At 41.0% G+C, this 20,311-nt stretch overlaps 2 protein-coding genes across 4 annotated transcripts in view; one reads left to right on the plus strand and one right to left on the minus strand.

The window, feature by feature from the left end:
• LOC104928802 (E3 ubiquitin-protein ligase TRIM38) overlaps positions 1–20,311 on the plus strand; it is an 899,066-nt gene that overhangs the window by 164,428 nt on the left and 714,327 nt on the right. The window lies entirely within an intron of this gene.
• iqsec3a (IQ motif and Sec7 domain ArfGEF 3a) overlaps positions 1,205–20,311 on the minus strand; it is a 94,739-nt gene continuing 75,632 nt past the window's right edge. For 2 of the 3 annotated variants that reach the window (XM_019273482.2, XM_019273484.2), the window contains 7 exons: positions 17,260–17,399; positions 12,558–12,683; positions 11,234–11,333; positions 10,296–10,454; positions 8,540–8,632; positions 7,088–7,131; positions 1,205–2,510 (listed from right to left, as the gene is read on the minus strand). In XM_019273482.2, the coding sequence (XP_019129027.2) occupies positions 1,941–2,510; positions 7,088–7,131; positions 8,540–8,632; positions 10,296–10,454; positions 11,234–11,333; positions 12,558–12,683; positions 17,260–17,399 (1,232 nt within the window). In that variant the 3' untranslated portion in view covers positions 1,205–1,940. The remainder of the gene's footprint in view (positions 2,511–7,087; positions 7,132–8,539; positions 8,633–10,295; positions 10,455–11,233; positions 11,334–12,557; positions 12,684–17,259; positions 17,400–20,311) is intronic. The other variant, XM_019273483.2, reaches the window with a different exon arrangement.

Below are 20,311 nucleotides of genomic sequence, written 5' to 3' on the forward strand. Positions count from 1 at the left end.
CTCACTCGTTCTGCTGAAATTGTGAGTGTAAAAGGACAGAAAGATGAGACAGAGACCTCCCTGCAGTCACTCTGTGATTATAAATCAACAAATCAGACAGATGGGGGTCAGAAGAGAGAAGAGTTAACCGAACATCCATCTCCACAGTACCTAGTGGGGCTTATGTTTAAAAGATGGACACCTTGAGACTGGGGCAGTCACTGACCTATTTCAGAATGAAGGACGTGTGACGGGGCAATAGCATTTTGAAGGGGGCCAAAGGTAGCTTGCTTGTCCTTTCCGACACCGCTTGAATGTGGTATTTACAATCTCGGCTTGGGGTGAAAGAGAAAGAGATCAGATAATGCATTCTTTTTTGTCCCATTCTTATTTAAAGCAGGCTTAGCCAACAGCACAAACAATACCATTAATGCCAGCATTTGCAATATAAGCTGTGTGTGTGCCTCTGTAGTTTTTGCCTTTTTGAAAATGTCAGACTGAAAGGTTAGAAGGGAAAACAGTCACAAGGAGCTGAAAACCTAACCTGGGTGTTATGCCGACATAAAGAGACAGTGTCTGCATGTGTCGTGCCGTGGACTCCAAACACACAAAAGGTGGAATATTTTTACGCAAATTAAAATAAACACAGATCTTGACTTTTAACAGTTGTGGCAGAAGCAACTTCGTGGAAATTCGTGGTGATTTCCTGAAAAGGCGAAGAAGCATTTCATGAACAACAGATATGATGCACATATATTACATGTGAATCGTTTTTAGAAAAGTCAGAGCAGTTTCAGAAGCTCAATTTTTTTTTAAATCTGAAAAAAAACAAAAAAAAAAACAGATAAATGTGGCAAGAACTCCTGGTAAGTGTTAACGATATTAAATATGAAGACAAACAACAATCAACAGGACCATCCTCGGTTGACTTTTTGGTTATGGCAGCGATTCACGTGATTGGTTGCCTTTTGTTATCCTTCACTTGTAGGATGATCTACGGAGAGTGACGACTGAGTGAGAGTGTTTTCTGATGATAGAGAGCCACAACACAACGGAGGAGCGGATGACAAACACAGCTTATCGGAGGATGTTTTTTCTTTTTTATCCAGGGGAGCTGAGAAGAAGAGAGAAGGCTCTCCATCACATAAATAAATCAGCAACAGTGCAAATGGGGAGTTTTTTTAAAATGAAATATCAGTTTTGCTATTTATTTCTTTTTCTTGTGTGTGTGTGTGTGTTCCTTGAGGGAGAAGCGTGAAAGTACTATTTTCTCAAAGCAAAAGGAAGGAGTCGTTTTTGTTTTTTTCTCTTTTTCTTTTTTTTGTTCTCTTTTCTTCTAGCCCTAGCGTTCAGTCAAGTGCAAAGAAGTCAGTGTTTAGTGGAAGCGTTATGTATTTTGGCACACGTTTTTCATAAAGTGTCAAATGTGCACGCACGTGCACATACAGTAGCACAGTAGGCATGAGGTTTGGGGATGATAAAAGCGAAACAGAAGCCGAAGAAGGTCCTTGGAGTGTATCCATCAGTCACAATCCAAAAAAAAAAAAAAGTTTGAGGGATTTCACTTATTTCTGTTGTTGTTGTTGTTGGTGAATACAGGAACTACAAGGGATTCATCCAGAAACTGAATATCTGTGTTTTCTCTAGCAAGAGTTAAAACTGACAAAAAGTTATAGAAATTTGTTAAAACTACATAATATTTCAAAATACGTGTGGAATCAAGTAAAACTTTATATATGCACTTTATTCCTCCGTATCTATTTTAAAACCTTGATTTTTCTTTTACTTTATTTTTTTTTCCTTAAATATATGCATATAAGTGAGATTTCATTTTTTTTTTCATTATAGCTCTTTCATCTGTATGTATATATGTACATTATGTACTTTTAAATAGGTAAAGAAGGGGTGGGGGAGTGTGGGGAGTGTGATCGTTTCAGGGAAAGAAATTCTAATTTATTTATTTACACCATGCTCCGAGAGCCGCTTGGGGTCCGGTGTAGACTGAGGCGGGGATCAGGTGGTATATACTGGTGCGGGTGGTTGTAAGGCGGAGGTGGAGGAGGCAGCGGGGGCTGGTGGCCGTCGTTGCCATGGGAGCTATCCGGCGTGCGGACCGGGGTTGACATGGCTGACTGACTGAGCTGGTGGTGGCTGTGGTGGTGATGGTGGTGGTGCTGGTAGTGGTGGTGTGTGGGCGTTTGGCTGAGGAAGGCCTCCATGCGTCCGTGGCCGCTGTTGTCGAGCATGATGACCTTGACGATCTGCTGACACTGGATGAGTGTCTCGGGACGCAAATCAGCCATGCTGACAGCGGGCTGGTGGTGCTGCTGAAGGTGGAGGTGGTGTGCAGGGGTGCTTGCCGCTGACTGCAGCTGCGGGTGCTGAGGTGGAGGCACCGGCCCCTGGGTTAGCCCCTGGGGACCCTGCTGGAAAAGCAGCTCCCCCCGGTGGTTAAGAAGGGCCACGCTCTCGGGACTCCGAGCCGTGCTGCTGCTGAGCTGGTACGTCTGAAGCCTGTTGTGAATTGACACCTAGTTTAGAAAACAGCCAAGAGAACAGCATCAAATGTTATAAAACTGGTTCCTCCTCTACAATCCGTCAAGCCCTCTTTTTGTTTTTTGTTTGTTTTTTGGGTGGGGGGGGTGGTGAACGCACAGCACACACACACACAGGGCATGCGTGGGGGGGCTAAGGTGTTGGGGGTCGGTGGAGGTGTAAAATTCATCGTGACTACTGCACGCTCCCCTTCCTCCACCCCTACGAGTACTGGGAACAATGCAGATTGGATGCTGGGAACACCAGTGTGTGTGACGGGGGTCAGGAGGAGGACAGAGGTGGGGTTAAGAAATTTGGTGCAACGCTAACAAGAAGGGGCCCGGTGGTTCCAAAGGGGACACTGAGGGCCCCTGTGTCTCCCTTCCAAACCACTGTGTGGCACTATGGGGACAGCGAACACGAGGAGTTTTGGGGGGTGGGGGCAGGGGGGGGGTTACCAGAACAAAGACAGAGGTCATACGGAGAAGAGGGAGAGGTGGAAGAAGAGGAGGAGAGGAGGTGAGCAGACTGACAACCACACGACTTCCACGGGCAACACTCATCAGAATGCAAACCTCCATGTGTCACATTTATTTCAACTCTATTCTCAGTTTTCCTTCCCTACTACCTGTGTGCCTACATTTTTTAAAATTATTTTTATGCAGCCTATTTTCTCAGAAAAGCACACGCCAAGACAAAAATATAGAGATCATCAGAAATTCATGGAACGGGCACAATCTGAAATACATTTCATGCGCAGCGGACAAAAGTCATGTGGCGATTGTGAGTGTTATGCAACCAACGAGCATGTCAGGCACAACGTTTTTTTTTTTAAGTAAAAAGGTAAAAGGTAAAGTTGCAAACTGCAACAAATTGAATACTCTCCCACACCTCACTCTCTCCTTCCAAGCATGAGGTCAAGTTGGGTTTGTTATTGTCTCGTCATTTCCTGTTTTATTTTGATATTTACCTGCCCTCTCGTTTCAGGTTACTTGCCCTTCCTCATGTGTCACCGGTCTGATTGTTTCCACCTGTTCCCCATATCTTGTCTGCGTCTCCCTTTGTCCTGTGCCAAAGTGTTTCGTCCTACGATTGGTCACCTAAGCCTTCTTTCTTGCCTGTCCACAGCCTTAGCCTTGTTGCGTGAGTGTTCCTTTGTTTTTTGCCTCGATTGAGTGATTTTTTTTTGTTGTTGTAAATTTCTTAGTATAGTCATTTGTTTCTTAGTGCTTAGTATAGTTGTTTTTTCAGCCTCCCAGGAGAGATTTTCAGTTAATGTTTTGCAGCCTTTTGATTTTCCTTGTTGGAGTGATTTTTGTTTTCCATAGTTTAGGCCTGTTTTCATAGCCTGCCATAGCCTCACTCTGTCGAGGGTTTTTGATAATTCAATAAATAAGCTCATTGACACCTCTGCGCCTGAGTCCTGTTTGAGTCCGGCCTGACACATGTAGGGAAAATTCTCTGGCTGTGAAATTCACATAAAAAGCCAAAATCCATATCTAGATAAGTGTTTGGTCCAAAATCTTAAACACCGGACCATTCATGTACCATTCTGAACACAACACCCTGTTCATCATGTTACTGTGTAAGAAAATGTATTAATCTCACTTCTCCTGGAGCTCATATATAGATTTTAACAGCCTTTTGTTAATGTAATATATTTTTATTCCTGCCATCAGCATCCTTCAGGGGACTAAGTTAAATCTTAGTTTCAAATGAACTTTTAAGCTATTCTAATTGTGTCAGACAGGTTATAGTTTCCCACCAAAGCTTCTTCAAAATGGCAACTGTGTGAACAAGGTCAACAGTAATTCACTATTCAAATATAATAGACCTTTAATGTATCTGAGGTAAGGAAGGGCTTACAGGAGCCGATGTAACTCTTGTGTGAAAGAACTCCATTAACATTTGCTTCTATTCAATCTACCGGCCTCTCTTTCTCTTTGACAACTTAGCACATATACTAAGAGTACAGTATCAATGAGCTCTGAAGCACTTTAGATAAGGAATGGCTGACTTTCCGGTGCCTTTCAAAAGTTTGGGTTTCTGAATAGAAAGAACAAGTTTATTCCCAAGAGTTTCAGTGCTGTTAAAATGTCAGAAAATGAAGACAGAAGGGGTTGTTTGTTTGCTAAAATTCAAGAAAAACTACATCATATACACTTTTATAGCTAATACTCCAACTGTGTCTCCCATTTACTATACAGTGTATTCATTTGTGTCCAAATTCAAAGATTTTTGCACGTACATAGTGTCTTCAAGAATTTCCACAATGGAATGAACTACGCTGTCTATAGGGAGTGATCATAACAGGGTTGAAAGGGAGTGACACAGCTCAGGAAGCCAATGCGCACGTCCAAGAAATGGATCCAGCATGTAACGCCCTGTGAAATCCCCACTCACATCATATGTCATATTTCCTATTATTTGATGTGTTAATTAGCGAGCTTCACAGGTGCCAGATTATTATTTTGTTAAACTTTTGGACAGAGGCAGGCTGACTGACTCCCATTTTTACTCCAGCGAGGCTCATCATGTCCTGGCTCGAGCCTAGAACTTGACGGACAGATGAGGACATCAATACACTCTTCACTCGCCAGTGTAACTCTTGGCAAGGTGGAGAAATTTCCCAGAAACTACTCCTTTTAAGCTGTCAGTGAATGCAACGGCTGAATGGGATTACTGAAATGAAAAAATATCTCTATGCAACAATCAACAGGAGTTTGTGCAACAAATAAAGAAATTATCACCGACACTGTTTTTTTTAAGGACATTGACTCTTTTTCCAGCACAAGTCTGATATTTTATTCAAGTGCATCATTTTGGGCTTGGGAGTAGCCAGCTGACATTCCTTTGCACCCGCCTGTGAATCAGGTGCATGGAGTGGGTGGCTTGTTAGCTGGATAGGTTGCGCTTGAGGAGAAGCTGGCGGAGCTTCAAAGGGCTACACTTGCACTCTTTGTCTTTGGTTTTGGCGTTTGCTTTTCATATTTAAAAAAAAAAAAAAAACTCCAAAAAAACAGCCCACACTTCTGTCTTCTTGTCACTGGCATTGCTGTCTGACAGCCCATGACTGTAACTGTCTACGAGGTTTGTAGTTTGTAAAAAAACGAGATTTTGAAACGTGAAGGCGACATCTAAATTACGCCCATCATTGTCTTTAGCCGCTTTGAAACTTCACTTCAGCACGGACGACCATATTGTTACCGCTCTGAGGGAGACGGTAAAACTTTGACACCTTCCTTGTTAAATTCTGATTAAAAGCTTGCCGCGGGATTCCGTCATCCCCAATATTCATGCCTCTAGTATAAGCAGCCTGACCCTCCTGGTTCTCTAAGATAAATGTGTTTCGACAGCTAACGGCTCCCCACCAGCCACTGACATTTACTGCAGGCAGCACAGTAGAGGGGAAGATGAGGCTGGTGAAGGTAGCTCAGACAACCATGAATGCTGACCCGATCATGGCTCTCTGTTATCAAAACCCAAAGGCTATTATGCGTGTTAGAGAGAGAGAGATTGTATGCATAAAATCAGAAGATATTCCATCGCGCAATAAAAAAAACATTTCACTTTTATGTCTTTAAATGTCTCTTGAGCAGCATCGAATGCAGTTTGCACTGATGTAAATGTTGTCATTTTACAGCCGTTTATAGCTGTGTGATGTATAAGTAATAACTTGTGCTCTAACCAGCACCTGAGTATCTATTAACAGCCTGACACAGTGTAGCAAGCGAGCTGCGTGAAATTAAACAGCCACTGAATGTCAAATTGACCTTGTGTTTTTGGCTTTTCTCTGCAGGCCTCAACTCCAAAGCCACGAGAGAAAAAAAAAAGGACTTGGAAAGGTCATCTGACGCCTCTAGGATGGTAATTGCAAAGCCCCATGGGTGATGTAGTTCAGCTTGCTCTCTTGCTTGCACAAAATGTTCGCACGAGAGGTTTCCCCCGTAGGTCTTGGAAGGGGTGAGGAGGTGACGACTCCGGGTCAAATGAGCGTTAAATTTATCCGCCTGCATGTTACTGTGTTAATTAAAGTTTGCGTGCTAAATTTAGGTAGACACACACACACACATGCTCGCACACACACAGTATATGCACATATCCACACGTCTGCTACTTTTAGCAATGGCTGCTCTCTCAAAGGCCCTGAAGGGGTCATGATTTCTGCCTGAGCTTGTGAAACGAATTACAAACGCTTCCTTTTTGAGCGTACAGATAATAATTAAGCCTCGGTGTCTGATGTGTTTTCTGTGACTAGAACCTGTCTGCTATGATTTATATTAATTTCCCCAAACCACCATCTTTTATTTATTTCTTTAAAGGGCGGAGGAGTCTTTTTATCTAATATTTAGTTTGGTTGGGTTACCTCACATGCCCGCAACACTTTACCCAGCATCATTCGCTCTCTCATCCACTCTTCACCCACTCCTGCTTGACGCCTCTAGCACTAAAGATATGACTAGTCCTGGTGTTTCATCATATCTCATCATCCTCATTCCTAATTCCTTGATAATGACACTCTGACAATGACTTACCTGTTGTTTGGGACATGGCCCTATCACAAAGCACTTACCTCTACTGCATTGTGTCCACTTCTGTCATCTATCTCCTGGTTTCCTGGACAGGAGGGAAACATGGAGGGAAAAGGGACAAAAGTGGCAGCAAAATGTCTGTGTTAAACAGTCATTGTTATCTTTACTGTAGCTTTAAATGTTTTAGGAGCTAGAAATATCTTGTGTTAATGAACCAAATCGTTTCTACCCCAGTTAATACTTGAGACTGATTTAACCGTGAGAGTTTCATGCACGATTCAAGCTGTAGAAGAACTCCAACTGTAAATACGTAATATTATCTGCAGAGAAGATAAATGGGACTTTTCACTGCCAAAAAAGCCTTCTTCTACTTTGCAAATAGTTGGATTCGTTGTAGACGTACATTTAATGTGCTATGTTTTACAAAGGTTTACAAGGGTCAGCCGATTTCTGTAAAAGTTCTACCATTCGCTAAACCTCTTACCAAAACCAGCAGTTCTCCAATCATAGCTAAGCAACCGTAACTAGGCATGGCGGGACTGTCAGGGTTTAGATTTCTATGGCTGAGTCGCCTTTCGAAAACGACTGTCAGGGTTTAGATTTCTATGGCTGAGTCGCCTTTCGAAAACCAAAAACACAACAGAAAAAAATGTAAAGTAAGGTATGAAATTTGTTTATTTGTGCGTATCCATTTACTCTATATAAAGATGAAAGACTTCTTTTGACTTTACAAACATAAAGCCAAATTCTCCCATGTACGGTGCTGCCATCTTGCATCATAAAGCTGACCATAATGTGCAAAGCTTGCATTGTTTATATCATTTTGTGGTGTTGCAACCCTCCTAAACACGTCTTAGATAACACACTATCAGAATTTGTTTTGTTTAGTGGTAGTGTCCTGCTTTTTATTGGATTTGGGGATGTTCCACCTAGCCAGACATATGCCAAACGTCTCAGTTAGTCTGTAACCTCCAAGCCTTTTCTCATCTAAAAGTCAATTTTCTGTATGATACTGGATAGAGTTGAAAACCTGCCGGACAAGAACAATGTTACTCCTTTTTTCCGTCTTGTATGTGGATCATCTGGTGATGGTGTTGACTTTTTCTTGGCGTTTCAAGCAAACTCCTGCGGTTAGCTTTGACTAATGAGCTGGATACAGCTGATAACTGTTCTGCCTTTTAGATCGAAGCTCGCGTTTAGACTACAGGGGTGTGAAATCAGAGACCCTTGCTTCAAAAAAATTCCTAACATGTGTGATGGTAAATTGCCTCTTATCATTGTTAACTGCATACGTGTTGCGAACAGAAAGCTTGACGTTACACACTGACAGTGTGAACTGCCTCATTTTATAATATTTACAATTACAGCACGAATCTTGATAAGATTTTTCAATTGATCAATTCATAACACAGCAGACGTTCAACTTTGTTTCAACAGCAGGTGAATTAAGGCAATTGGGGACAAGGTCTCTGCACACACACACACTCACACACCTGATGGGGAGCCCTGTTTGCCCCGCAGCTCTAGCTGTGTGCCGTTGTTCTTTACCGAGTGAGTCTTGGCTCCCTGCTGTTTTTCCAGCTCCCCTGCAGAGAACATAAGACAAAAGTGATCATCATCATAATCACCATGACAGAGAGCAAAATAGGTAGAGGTAGGTGGGTTATTTCTATGTTATTTATTTTTATAAATTATAATATGCACACACATACACGCGTCCTCTTGTTGCTTTCCTCTCCCACTCTCTCTAAGCTCAAAACACCACTCTCCATCACTCTAATTAAACTTCACACTTGATGGTAATTGCATGTCATTTCCAATCATGATGACTAAATGTTGTTTTGTCTCCATCAGTGCGCTGAATTCTAATCCTGATGCTGAACCGCCAGAGTGCCAGGTGCAGCACACAATGTCCTGCGGTTCATGCTGCTGCAAGTTTGACAAAAAAAAAAAAAAAATCTGACAAAGTCAACAGTAAATGTCCCGTTTTCGCAGTTTATCTCCTGGGAAAAATGGGTCAGATAAATCTAGAAATAACCAGTACAGACATCATGCATTTAGAGCTTTCCTGGAAGTACTCCGCGACAGTTAGATGTACTAAAGTACCATATAGACTAAAGAGAAAGGAACCGAAACACTGTGAAATGCTAGGTTTACAGTGACTGTAGGGCCGAATTAAAATGATCAATTCTGTTATGAGTTTTCCTCATTATAAAAATCCAGATGCAGAAACCTTGAGATAAAAAGAAACTATAATTTCCTCTTCCTATCTCAAAGAGGGAAAGCCCAAACAGAAGTGAGTCAGCCGCAGGCATGTTTACTAATGTGCCAGCAATACAAAGCACTTAGAGGAGAAAAGAAGATGCTGTGTTTGTCTGTGTAAGTGCCAGCAATCATTCTTGCTCCGCGTTTTGTTCCGATATTAGGCCTTAAGAAAGAGTGCCTTTCTTTTTTTTGTATTTATCTTTGTGAATCTTTGGTTTTTATGTGTTCTTGTGCACAGTAGCTGTCTGTAGCTCAGCTTTAGAGGGAGAAATTACTTCCTCCTGTCAACCTCTGTCTGTCTCCATATGTTGTTGCCTGCTCTCCTCGGGCTGCTGGCACCTCCCGCCCTCTGAGAAGAGTAATGCGGTTGCATCAAATCCCAGCAGGGAGGCTCTTTTTGATGCCCACTGGCAGAAGCCAGGCTCTGGATACTCCTGTTTTCCGTGTGTGTGTGTGTGTGTGTGTGTGTGTCTAAGTATGTGCATGTGTTTATTATCTGGAGAATTTTTATATGCGCACCCATACAAACAAACAAACTCGTATGCCTGGCTGCTTTTTCGGAAACACTGGCCTCTTTTCACCTCCGATTTACTGCCGTCCTGCAGTCTGTTTGAGCTGCAGTGCACCAAAAGAAACACAGACGTGATGCTGACTACATGTCGGCAAATGATACAAAACCAGGCATGGCTTCTGACTCATGTGCAAAATCTGAAGGCCTATTAATTATTACACAGAGTATCTAAGAATTTACTGTGGTCCCACACTTCCCAAGATGTGAGATTACTGATTCAGTCCACGATGTAATTGGATGCTGACCCTCTTTTTTGTTTCTGAGTACACACAAACACGATAGACAAAAGTGAACGCAAGTATGCTGTACATGCATGCAGTCACAAGGAGAATGAAGAGCTTGATTAGGATTGTGGTTACATCACATCACATCATTTTCCCTCTGTGTTTGGTAGCATAAGGACAGACACTCACACTCGATGCGTATCTGTTCCATCTCCGACACCTCCGCGATCGATTCCTTCAGGTCTTCTAGAAACTTGAGCAGCTCCTCGGCACTTTGGGCGCAGAAGTTAAGTACCTGCTTCTTGTCTGAGCCGAAAGGTGAGAGGATGGTGATGCCATGAGGGTAGTCTGAGGAGCACAGGGGTTATTGAGTTGTTGAGACAAAAAAAGGTAAAACAGAGAACCTGTCTGTAAGATTCACTTCTCTTTCTGAAAACCATCAACTTGGCAAGGTGTTTCAAATATGCTTTAATTTCCAACAAAGTGTACCAAAGGGGTTTGCTATAATTACATTTTTAAAGGTTCAAAGGCACAATTGATGTGAAACTATCAGTTCTATTGAACCGAGTCCAGGATGATGACTCCCTGCTATCATGAACATTAAAAAAAGAGTAGCGTACCTGATGGCAATAAAAAGAAGTTTAATTTTAAATCAATTTCAAATCCAGACATGACTTCTGCAAGTTTTGTTCCCTACAACTTGGGAGTACTTCACTCTGTCTTCTAAAAGTCTAAAGCATTAGGGTGCATTCAGACAGAATCCAGCGCTGTGGCGAAAACACGGGTTTTTCCATTCGAGTGTCTACGGCAGCGAAGTTGTGCAGTGTGACATCACAATCAGACGCATAGACCGGTCAAAACACTCTACAGTCAGCCAGTAATGTTACTTAAACCGAGACTATCCAGGTGGATTCGTGGACTAAATTCTGATACTCTACCTGTTGTATTCTGGCTTTGTTTATTTCATGTACTCAGCTTCTAAATCTGGAGTCTGGATCGCAATATACGCTGCAAAAACATGGCACTAAGAAGTTTAATTTGTTTTCTGTCCGATGGTTTGATAGAGAGAGAATGAGCAGTGCCAGATTCTTTCTGAATGCACCCTGATCTGTTACACAGTGACTTACATTCATTCTCAAACAAGTGAAACTGCATGCCGAGTAGGCCCATGGCTTTGCAGAAAGTGTAGGCTGCAGAACTCTTCTTCTTTGGACAAAGCTTCAAGATCTGCGGTCATCGAGAGAACAATTAGAAATAGAGTCATGATAACTTTTTATTTGAATTTGTCACTGAGATTTCCGCAACACGGAGCAAACCGAGAAAGCTCGGAAAGAACAAACCAATCTAACATACATTTAACAAGCAGAAAGAGTCGATATTAACGGAGACTACAACCTTCAACGTGTTTTAAATTGTGCGCCGGTGCACTAATTTGTATGAAACACAACACCGTGGCATGCTTATATAAGGATGTATTAAGGATGCTTTTTCATTGAGTGACCTTCTAGCGAGAGAGACGAGTAGAATCTGCAGGCCATAATTTACTAGGCGAGCCGTATTAAACCAATACATCAGATTGGCACTTTAAACGCTTCTTGACATGTTCAGGCTCCTACAACAGGGTCCAAATTCAAAGAGAAGTCCCCATCACTTTAATTTTGCACCACATTTTTTTTTTCAAAGACAATTTCTGTCCCGCTTTCAAAGCTGTCAGGAGAAAACGTCTCGCCGGATTATATACCGTGCCGCTAACTTTTAGTGCCAAATGAACAGAGTTCCACTGCGATGTTTGTGGATAACTTCTTTTGCCTCTCTCTTTTAAAAAAAAATCAGCCCTTTGAACCTCTTTTCCCTGCAGCTACCAATTACTTTTATGCTTTAGCACAAAGAGGAAGGAGGGGGGACGAGTGGATGGCCATGCTGCCTATTCTTTTGCTGTGTTTTTGTTGGAAGGAGATCAACATTTGACATAATTATGAGAGTAGTTAACCACTTTAGATGGATAACCCCTATGTGGCTTCTAATGCGCATTAATTATGCCCAACATCAAACCTTTGATAATGCTCCAATCTAAACAACTTTGGACCAAATGAACAACTTATCCGTGCCGTGTCCCCCGATGAAACATAACTTTTATTACTGGCCCTTAAAGCTGCTCTGCAGGGGACAGATTGCTTATGAGTACACACTGCAACACTGCGTTTGCTACTATCTATTATTAAAAGAAATGGCCGGAGAGTCCTCAGTTATGAAACAACAGAAAAGAAAAGAGAGGGGAGCTCGCAGTGGGAGTTAGGTGATGGTGCATTGCAGCTGTCACAACAAAATAAGCAGCTTTAAGGGAACAGGAACAGCCATCACAGAGGTGATTTAAAAAAAAAGAAACTGTATACATGTAAACAACGTGACATATGAATTATTACACAGAATCTCTATGTTTGGTTTACTTACCACAATGAGATCATTGAAGAGGAAGACTTCTCTCTGGTGTGCCGCCTGCTTTTGGGCCTTGTTGACATCTGTCACCTCAAAAAGTCGACTACAGCACACCAGTCTTCTGTGAGGCACAGAAAGAACCTGCAGAGAAACAACACATCCAGACCAAAATCAGTCAAAAAGACCTTTTTCATGAAGAGAAACCGGGAGACTCTTAATACAAATGACTTTTGGCTGGACTGCGACACATTATTCACCGAGGTTAAAAGCTGAGGCTTCAGTATTAGAAGGAAAACCCATTAAACACAGTATGCTCGCGACACAAAGATGGACCTAAGAGGTATTAAAACAGTAATTAGCGCAACAGATAAGACTGTGTTGTTTCAAGGTTATTCAAATATTAACTGTGTTCCCCTGAGGAGAATTTGGGCATAAATGCAGGTTTTAGGACTCTTTACTTGGCTGTGCTGAAATTTGAGGTCTCATCTTAGTGTGTGAACAAAATTAAATGATACTTTTAGCCCAGAATTAACAATGCAAACCCCAATTTACTGTAGTTAACAAAGGCAGTTTCTTTCTTTGGAACGCATCTGACTCCAAATCACACAAACACATCCTATTCATAGATTAATGTGAGCTTACTGACAGATTTTTTTGTTGCTGAAAACAGCTGCCTGCTGTGGCCAAGAACATGTGAGAGTGAACCAGAACAATAAAGTGTTGGGCTAGACAGCGAAACAATGAGCTGAAACTCAATATAAAGCTCCATAAAGTTGAGGGGAGCTCCACATTCAGGTGAATCCTGTTTTGTTCTTAGCTCTGACATTAGACCAAATTAAATTAACAAAAGTGATTGAAGGTACACCTTTTTACTTTAAGTCCGGGTAAAGGAAGAATAAATGTGTGTTCTGAGTTTGTCAGACCAAAGAAGAAAGCGTTATTAACCACCCAGCCAAATTTAAATAGTTAAAAATATTGGCAAGTTTATGAAATTAGGTTTAAAAAGATGAGCAGTATTCTCAGCTCCAGGACTGTGGGGGCGTGTCTGCTGAAACCACGCCCACTTGTGGGAGTAGTCACGACTGAAAAGTGTCAGATGAGTTCAGAAAATGTCATGACTAACTTTGAAACACTCTGAGCGAGATGAATTAATCTCTGCTAAGGGTGCAGGGGTATGCTCCGGGGTGACCTCCGCGTGTCATCGAAGCCCACCCTTTAGGACCGCCCACAAAATCCTGGACTAAAAACTGGTGAAAAACTGTTTTAACCTCTTACTCCACATTTCAGTTATATATTGTTTAAAGTCTTTTCACAGGTTTTAGCAACTATTTTCCTATATTGTTTAAAGTCTTTTCACAGGTTTTAGCAACTATTTTCCAACATATTTAATGTGTTTTGAAAGAAATGTCAGAATTGCCTTTATAAACACCTTAAACATTACTCACGTTACAGCCACAGTAACCATTATTATTAATTATGTTTTCTATTTTTTATTAGTATACAAACACACTGTAGGAGCTTGGAAACATGTATATAACTAATTGTACCTGTGTGATTATAATTAAATTTGAACTTTGAACTTTTCTAATATAAAGTTGTTGGGTTTTTTTTTTACAAAATCCTTCAGTTGTGTCCCTTGAGGCCTGCCTTCTGCTCTTGGACTTAAGTGCTTTTCACCGTTTTAAGCAGATTACACTACAAAAATGGCTCATGCCTTCCAAGACTGATCTAATCATGTTCTCGCCCCTTCACACACTTGTCTCTCCGACTTGTCTCGTCCAGCCTCCCGTGCACTGCAATCCGAACAGCTGCGTACTGACTGTCACTCCATGTGGACTTGATCCTCCTCTTCATGAGGATTTCTCTCTGTGCATCTCCAATTTATTTATTTATTTTTATTCCCTCTGCTCCCTGTGGACTATTTGCAATGCAGTGAGTACACACAGGGCTTCTGTCTCTTGCTCTCTCATCTCTCATCACTGCAGGCTATACAGACTCTTGCCCAGCTGGCGACAGCCAGCCTGCTTTCTCATTACACTAATGTCAGAAACATGGAAAGACATCATTAGCTGAAATGCCTCTTGCCGGGTTCAAAAAAACTAAATAAATAAATAAATTCATCCCTTTTCTGACGGGATTATTAAGTAGGAGTGTGACAGGAGAGAGTTTAGTCATACAATTAACAAAATAATTGTATGGCTGAAGAAAAACTGATTCTACAAATGTTATGCATATCAAATATTCAAAGAAATTTTTCAGTGTGTGAGGAGGAGAACCGTTGGCTGGAGAGCTACTTCATCACATTCATGAAAAGTTGTTTATAGCTTTCATCAAGTCATCTAATATTTACACTGAGCAAAGTCCTATTATGGAGAACCCAATTATATCATTCTCATGTGGGCTACTCCCCTACAGCATAATAGATGAGAAGTTTTCCAATCCACAATACAGAGGCTCTGACGCCTGCTGTGATGGCGTTAATAAGGAAGAAACTTTATTTTTATAGCAGACGGTGCCCATGGGACAGGAATAGTCACTTCCTGTCACAACAATCTATCATTGTTTTGGCTATGACAACACTCCTTCTGTCATCCTATGGCTACTCATCCATCACTGAGGCACTTAAAGGCACAAGCCATAAAAATATAATAATAAAAAGATGGTTGCAAAACTTTCAATGTCTTGAATTACAATGTCATTCTAAAAGTTAACAGGATACAACGATGATTTATATTTAAAACAGACTGGAAACTCAATTTAAATATGTTAATTGTGCATAACTTTAGGATTTAATATGATTTGAACAGTTGCGTTAAATAGAAATTCTTGAATTTATTCAATGTCTAGCTACAGAGACCAAACCTTTTTTTGTACCAGGCTGTAAACATTTTTATTTCTGCTTTATTTTAACATGGACACTTATGGAGACTGACTCGTTCTGTAGCCAACCTCAAGTGGATGTTTGAGGAACTGCAGTTTTTGTTACTTCCGCATAGGTTTTACTTCACAGACATGGAAGTTGCCGCTTGGGCACAATATGCAACGAAGGGCTCAAATGCTCACAAAATGCTTGTAGCTCGCTTCTATTTGCCTCACCTTTCTTGAAGACGTGATCCAGCTGAATGGCCAGAGGTGAAATACTTTGATATTTACAACTATTTGATCAAGTCATGAGGCAACAAAGATTAAGAGCTGGCCATTCGTAGCTTAGTTGGCTCGAACACTCGGACTGAGTGTGAGGTCTACGCATGCTTAGCGTGACAAAAAAAATCTCTAGGAGTTTTTGATGTTATCTCTGGAATTCAGTTTCAATTGATCAACATGGACTTGGATGCATTTTTGAAAGGATTTATATACTTCTATGTGGATGCAATATTTCTTTTACAGTCTTGAGTCTATGGGGGGAAAAAATCAATCAGCAACTTTTATCTATTTTTCATGAATAAAGGATATAAAGGCCTTGGAGCACTGATAAGATTCAAACCGAATTCCCTGAACTGTTGAAGTATTTTAAAACGCCTTTTCAACGTTATGAGTGAGCACACACGGCACGTTCCCACATGAATCAGTGTAATCAGTCAATTATAAATCCCACTATGTCTGCTCAAACAAAACTTTACACAAGAATACTCACACAGTGGCCAAAAACAACAACCACAAGTCGGTGTGTGACAATTTTTTTCATCTCAGAAGTTGACTCTTAACTAAAGAAGCGTTGGGTTCAACCACTTACTTTATGTTTGCTCATGTGCGCTGACCAAGCCGTAACCTTAAACGGTTAGAACGAGACTCTGATGATAGCAGTGGTTAATGACGGATCTAGCTGGAGTAATGACCTGAGGTAATGATCGCGCTAATGATGAGACATTTAATGGCTAATAAATGTGCTCTGCTTGTGCTACTAAGACTAGGTGATAGCGATAAGGCCTTAAATAATGAGTGAGGGACTTGACAAAGTGTGTGTGTGTGTGTGTAATTCATGTTTTTGTGTGATTAACCCTGTTCCTCTACCATTCTAGCAAGCCTTGGTTTGATAATAAAGACAGTTAGTTAGGATTAAGATGTGGTTTTAGAGTTAAATCAATATTTTTTTATATTAAAATGGTTGAAATTACTGTATAACGTGAAAATGGGTTATTTGCAATGATAAACCCAGAGAAAACTCTACAGTCCCCTTCTTCTCTGTTGGGCATTTTAACATCTTTGAGCTCATTGTTTTGGATTTACGGTCAATAGCTTTGTTTTGATCACGCTCAACTTTTCCAGATGCAAAAAAGCAGCTGTCTCAAGCAATAAAGCTCTCATAAAAAAAAACAAGTGGACTCCACCTCCGTAGCACCAAACAGCAGTCTGAAAAAATTAGGGTGAGCATAGTGGAGCATTCAGCAACTAACAAGTCAGATATTTCCCTCAGGAGTTGGTTGATACCAAAGACAGAGCTAAAAAAGAGTGAATATTGAACTTTAAATTGCCAGGTGGCTACAAACATAACTCCAAATGAACAGTGATATTCCTTTTTGTCTGCTTGATGTGTAAATAAATTTGCTAACACATTAATAACATGTCAGTGTTGTGTTGACAACTTGTTGTGCTGCCTAAAGTAGCCAAAAACATCAACTAATACAGGTTAAACATTAATATTGTTTAAGTTCAAGTTAAGCAATGGTCAGTGTTTGCTCCTCACAATTATAGGACAAAGGTGTCTTTGTGTCCTTACCGTTTTCATGCCTACGATGGACTGCTCAACCTTGGAGACGTAGGTGACGTGGTCTTCGTTGGAGCGCAACTCCCTCTGTTGTATTCTCTCATAGATTCCCACCACCATGTCTCTGGGGATGTCTGCTCCGTCATCCACACCTAAGATGGGAACAGGTAGATTACACAACAAGTATACAAATGTAGAAATTTTAGCATCAGAAGGAATATGAAGCGTGTGTATGGTGTGTCTTCTCTGGCTTAAATACATGCAAAAATATTACATGTGAAAAATTATACTGGCGTGTTTGTTTGACCTCGTTATTTGATATGCAATAACTGGGGGAAAATTCAATATTCAGAGCAAAACAGAGCTCTGTTTCTTCTAGTCTCCTCATCTGTCCTTCTTTGACTTTCTGTCTTTCACCATCTCCATTATGTAATGACAGACGGCAATGTGAGAGGAGGTTAATTGGCAAGTAAAAGGTTAACTGCCCGCCTTTCTCCTGGAAGATTTTCTGTCTGGAACACATTGCAGTTCAAGGCCTTGGCATTTTGATGCGCAGTAGAGCTGCATGGCATTAGGCTGAAAGGTTGCCCTCGAGATGCTCCCTATTATATCTGCACAGCTGTACTACGCTGTGTGGTACATTGAGTTTCCAATGGGGCAGGATGTGTTTGGAGAAAATTAAGCCGCCACAAGTGATGCCGTTGACAGTGAGGCACCCTTGGACACCGCTGAGACATCGCTGCACATTATGGAGAGAGAAGGAGAGGAGGAGATGTCCGGAGGGAAATGTGTGTAAAGTGTCACATTAATAAAGTTGCATCTTTTTGCTGAATGTCTCTTTATTTTCTTCCATAGTTCTTCCACTTTACTTACACTCCTCTTGACTTCACTGCTTTTATTTTAGCCATGCTCGCAGCTGTTGGTTGGTCCACCTCTTTGGTCCAGACTAAAATAACTCAACAACTATCAACGCCAAATTTGTACAGACAATCATGGTCCTCAGAGGAGAAATCTTACCGACTTTGGTGATGCTTTTCATTGAGCAATACCAGCACCAACACCATTTACTGGACAGATTGACACTTTCTTTTACATTCATGGTCCCCAGATTGACCTGATTACTTTCCTTCTAAGACTCTCTCTCTCTCTCTCTCTCTCTCTCTCTATATATATATATAGTTCTGAGTAAACCTCTTGACTTTCTTCTGTCTCCTCCTGTTTACATCATCTCGATTTAAAATTTGGCTGCGTACAAAGACCCATCGGTGAGCAGCAGCCCACCATAATGACTTAAAAGGTGGCGTGAACTCTCTCTCTCGCAAATCTGAGTCCACCTTCTATGAAAACAAAGCATCCAGTAACTGAGACACTACAATTTTCATTTTTTTTAATGAGCTGACATACTGGATTCATTTATTATGCAAGCTGGTTTATTTATTATGTAGGCCCATTGTGGAATAGCTTTGTCTGTTTTAATTGAGATAATGAATGTTCTATGGTTCTTCATTATTATTGGTTTCTGATGCATAATTGCATTTTCACCTCAGCCAATTATTTGAGTGAGCTATTCCTCCGTCAGTGTGTACGAGAGACATACGTGAGGAGGGGGAATAAAGGAGAGAGAGAGAAAAAAATATAGCAAATATAAACAAGGAAAGATGGATGAATAAACAGACAGACTAATATTCTGACTGAGACCAAACAAGATAAGAGAATGGCAAGAGAGACAGAGAAGACAAATAGACAGGCCAAGAGAGAGTGGCATATTTTAATTTGCATAAGATGCCGAAATTGATTTTCCAACTTAATTTAATTGTGGGGAACAGTCTGGATGATTCTATTAAAGTTGTTGGTGCATTGACCTCACTGTTCGCTGATTGATTGCACGGAGGGAGAGCATAACTACGTCGCTCCCGCCTCACCCGCAACGCTCGGAGAACGAGCATCTGTCTGCACGCGGGAGAGACAAGAATTACAGGTGCTTTCTGTCGGTGTCGCTATGAGTTGTGAATGTATAAAGCACGAGAGAGATGTAACCTTATTTTTATCACCTAATTTTATGCAGGTTGATGCACTGTTTGACTTACTATCCCTGATTCATCTGTGGGCTCCGCTGCCTTGCTCAAAGCCCCCAACGGGAGATATTTGGGAACATTTCTTGCAGGATTATTTAGTATTACTGATTTCTTATAATATTTTTCATCTAGATTGTAGTAACATTCAATAATTTCTCTAACTAGTATATTAGCTTTTGGTGAGAACTTTTCAGCATCTTGTGCCATAGAGTAATTTGAAACTGAAAGCCATGTGTTATAATTATAGGATGTTTTGGGTCTTTCAATTTTCTTCCTGTCAGTGGTGACTTATTCCAGTTTTTGGTGGTCGCCATAAATGAATCAACATCTCTGTGGGGGAAGGATACTATATTTGTTTACCATATTTTTTGCCATGCCAGTGAGTCGGTCTGCTCCACCACGGATCCAGACTGTAATATCTCAACTATTAGATGGATTGCCATGACATTTTGTACAGACATTCATGGCCCGTGAAGGAGGAGGACTACTGACTGATGACTTGTTCTCTAGCGCGTTTTTAGTGACTCGCCCTGACAACAATTAGATGGATTGCATGAAACTTGGTTCAGATGTTCACGTTCTACCACAGGATAATTAGTAATAACTTTAGTGATCTTCTGACTTTCATCCAGCATCGTCGGGCCAAATATTCTGCAAAACTAATAACCCATCAGCCCTAGCTGTAGGAGAATATTTTATTTGCCCTTTCTTACAAGAGTTCATGTCAGGACTGGCTGCAGAGCACCATCCTTAGAGCTGGTAATGCTTTCCAAGTCAATCTCAGCTTTACAATTCAGTAACAGGACAAACCATCCAGGCCATCCTCCTAAACTCATTGACAAACATTCACATACAGTTTCTACACACCTAAAAACAAATCTGATCATAAGTTGATAAAAGTTCATTTAATTTTTTATTTACTTTTCCTAAATACATAAAAGCATACTTCATATTCTCTTTATGTCATATTAGGCTCGTTCCAGTGTTGT

Source organism: Larimichthys crocea, chromosome XX (genome assembly GCF_000972845.2).
Source record: "Larimichthys crocea isolate SSNF chromosome XX, L_crocea_2.0, whole genome shotgun sequence".
NCBI lineage: Eukaryota > Metazoa > Chordata > Actinopteri > Sciaenidae > Larimichthys > Larimichthys crocea.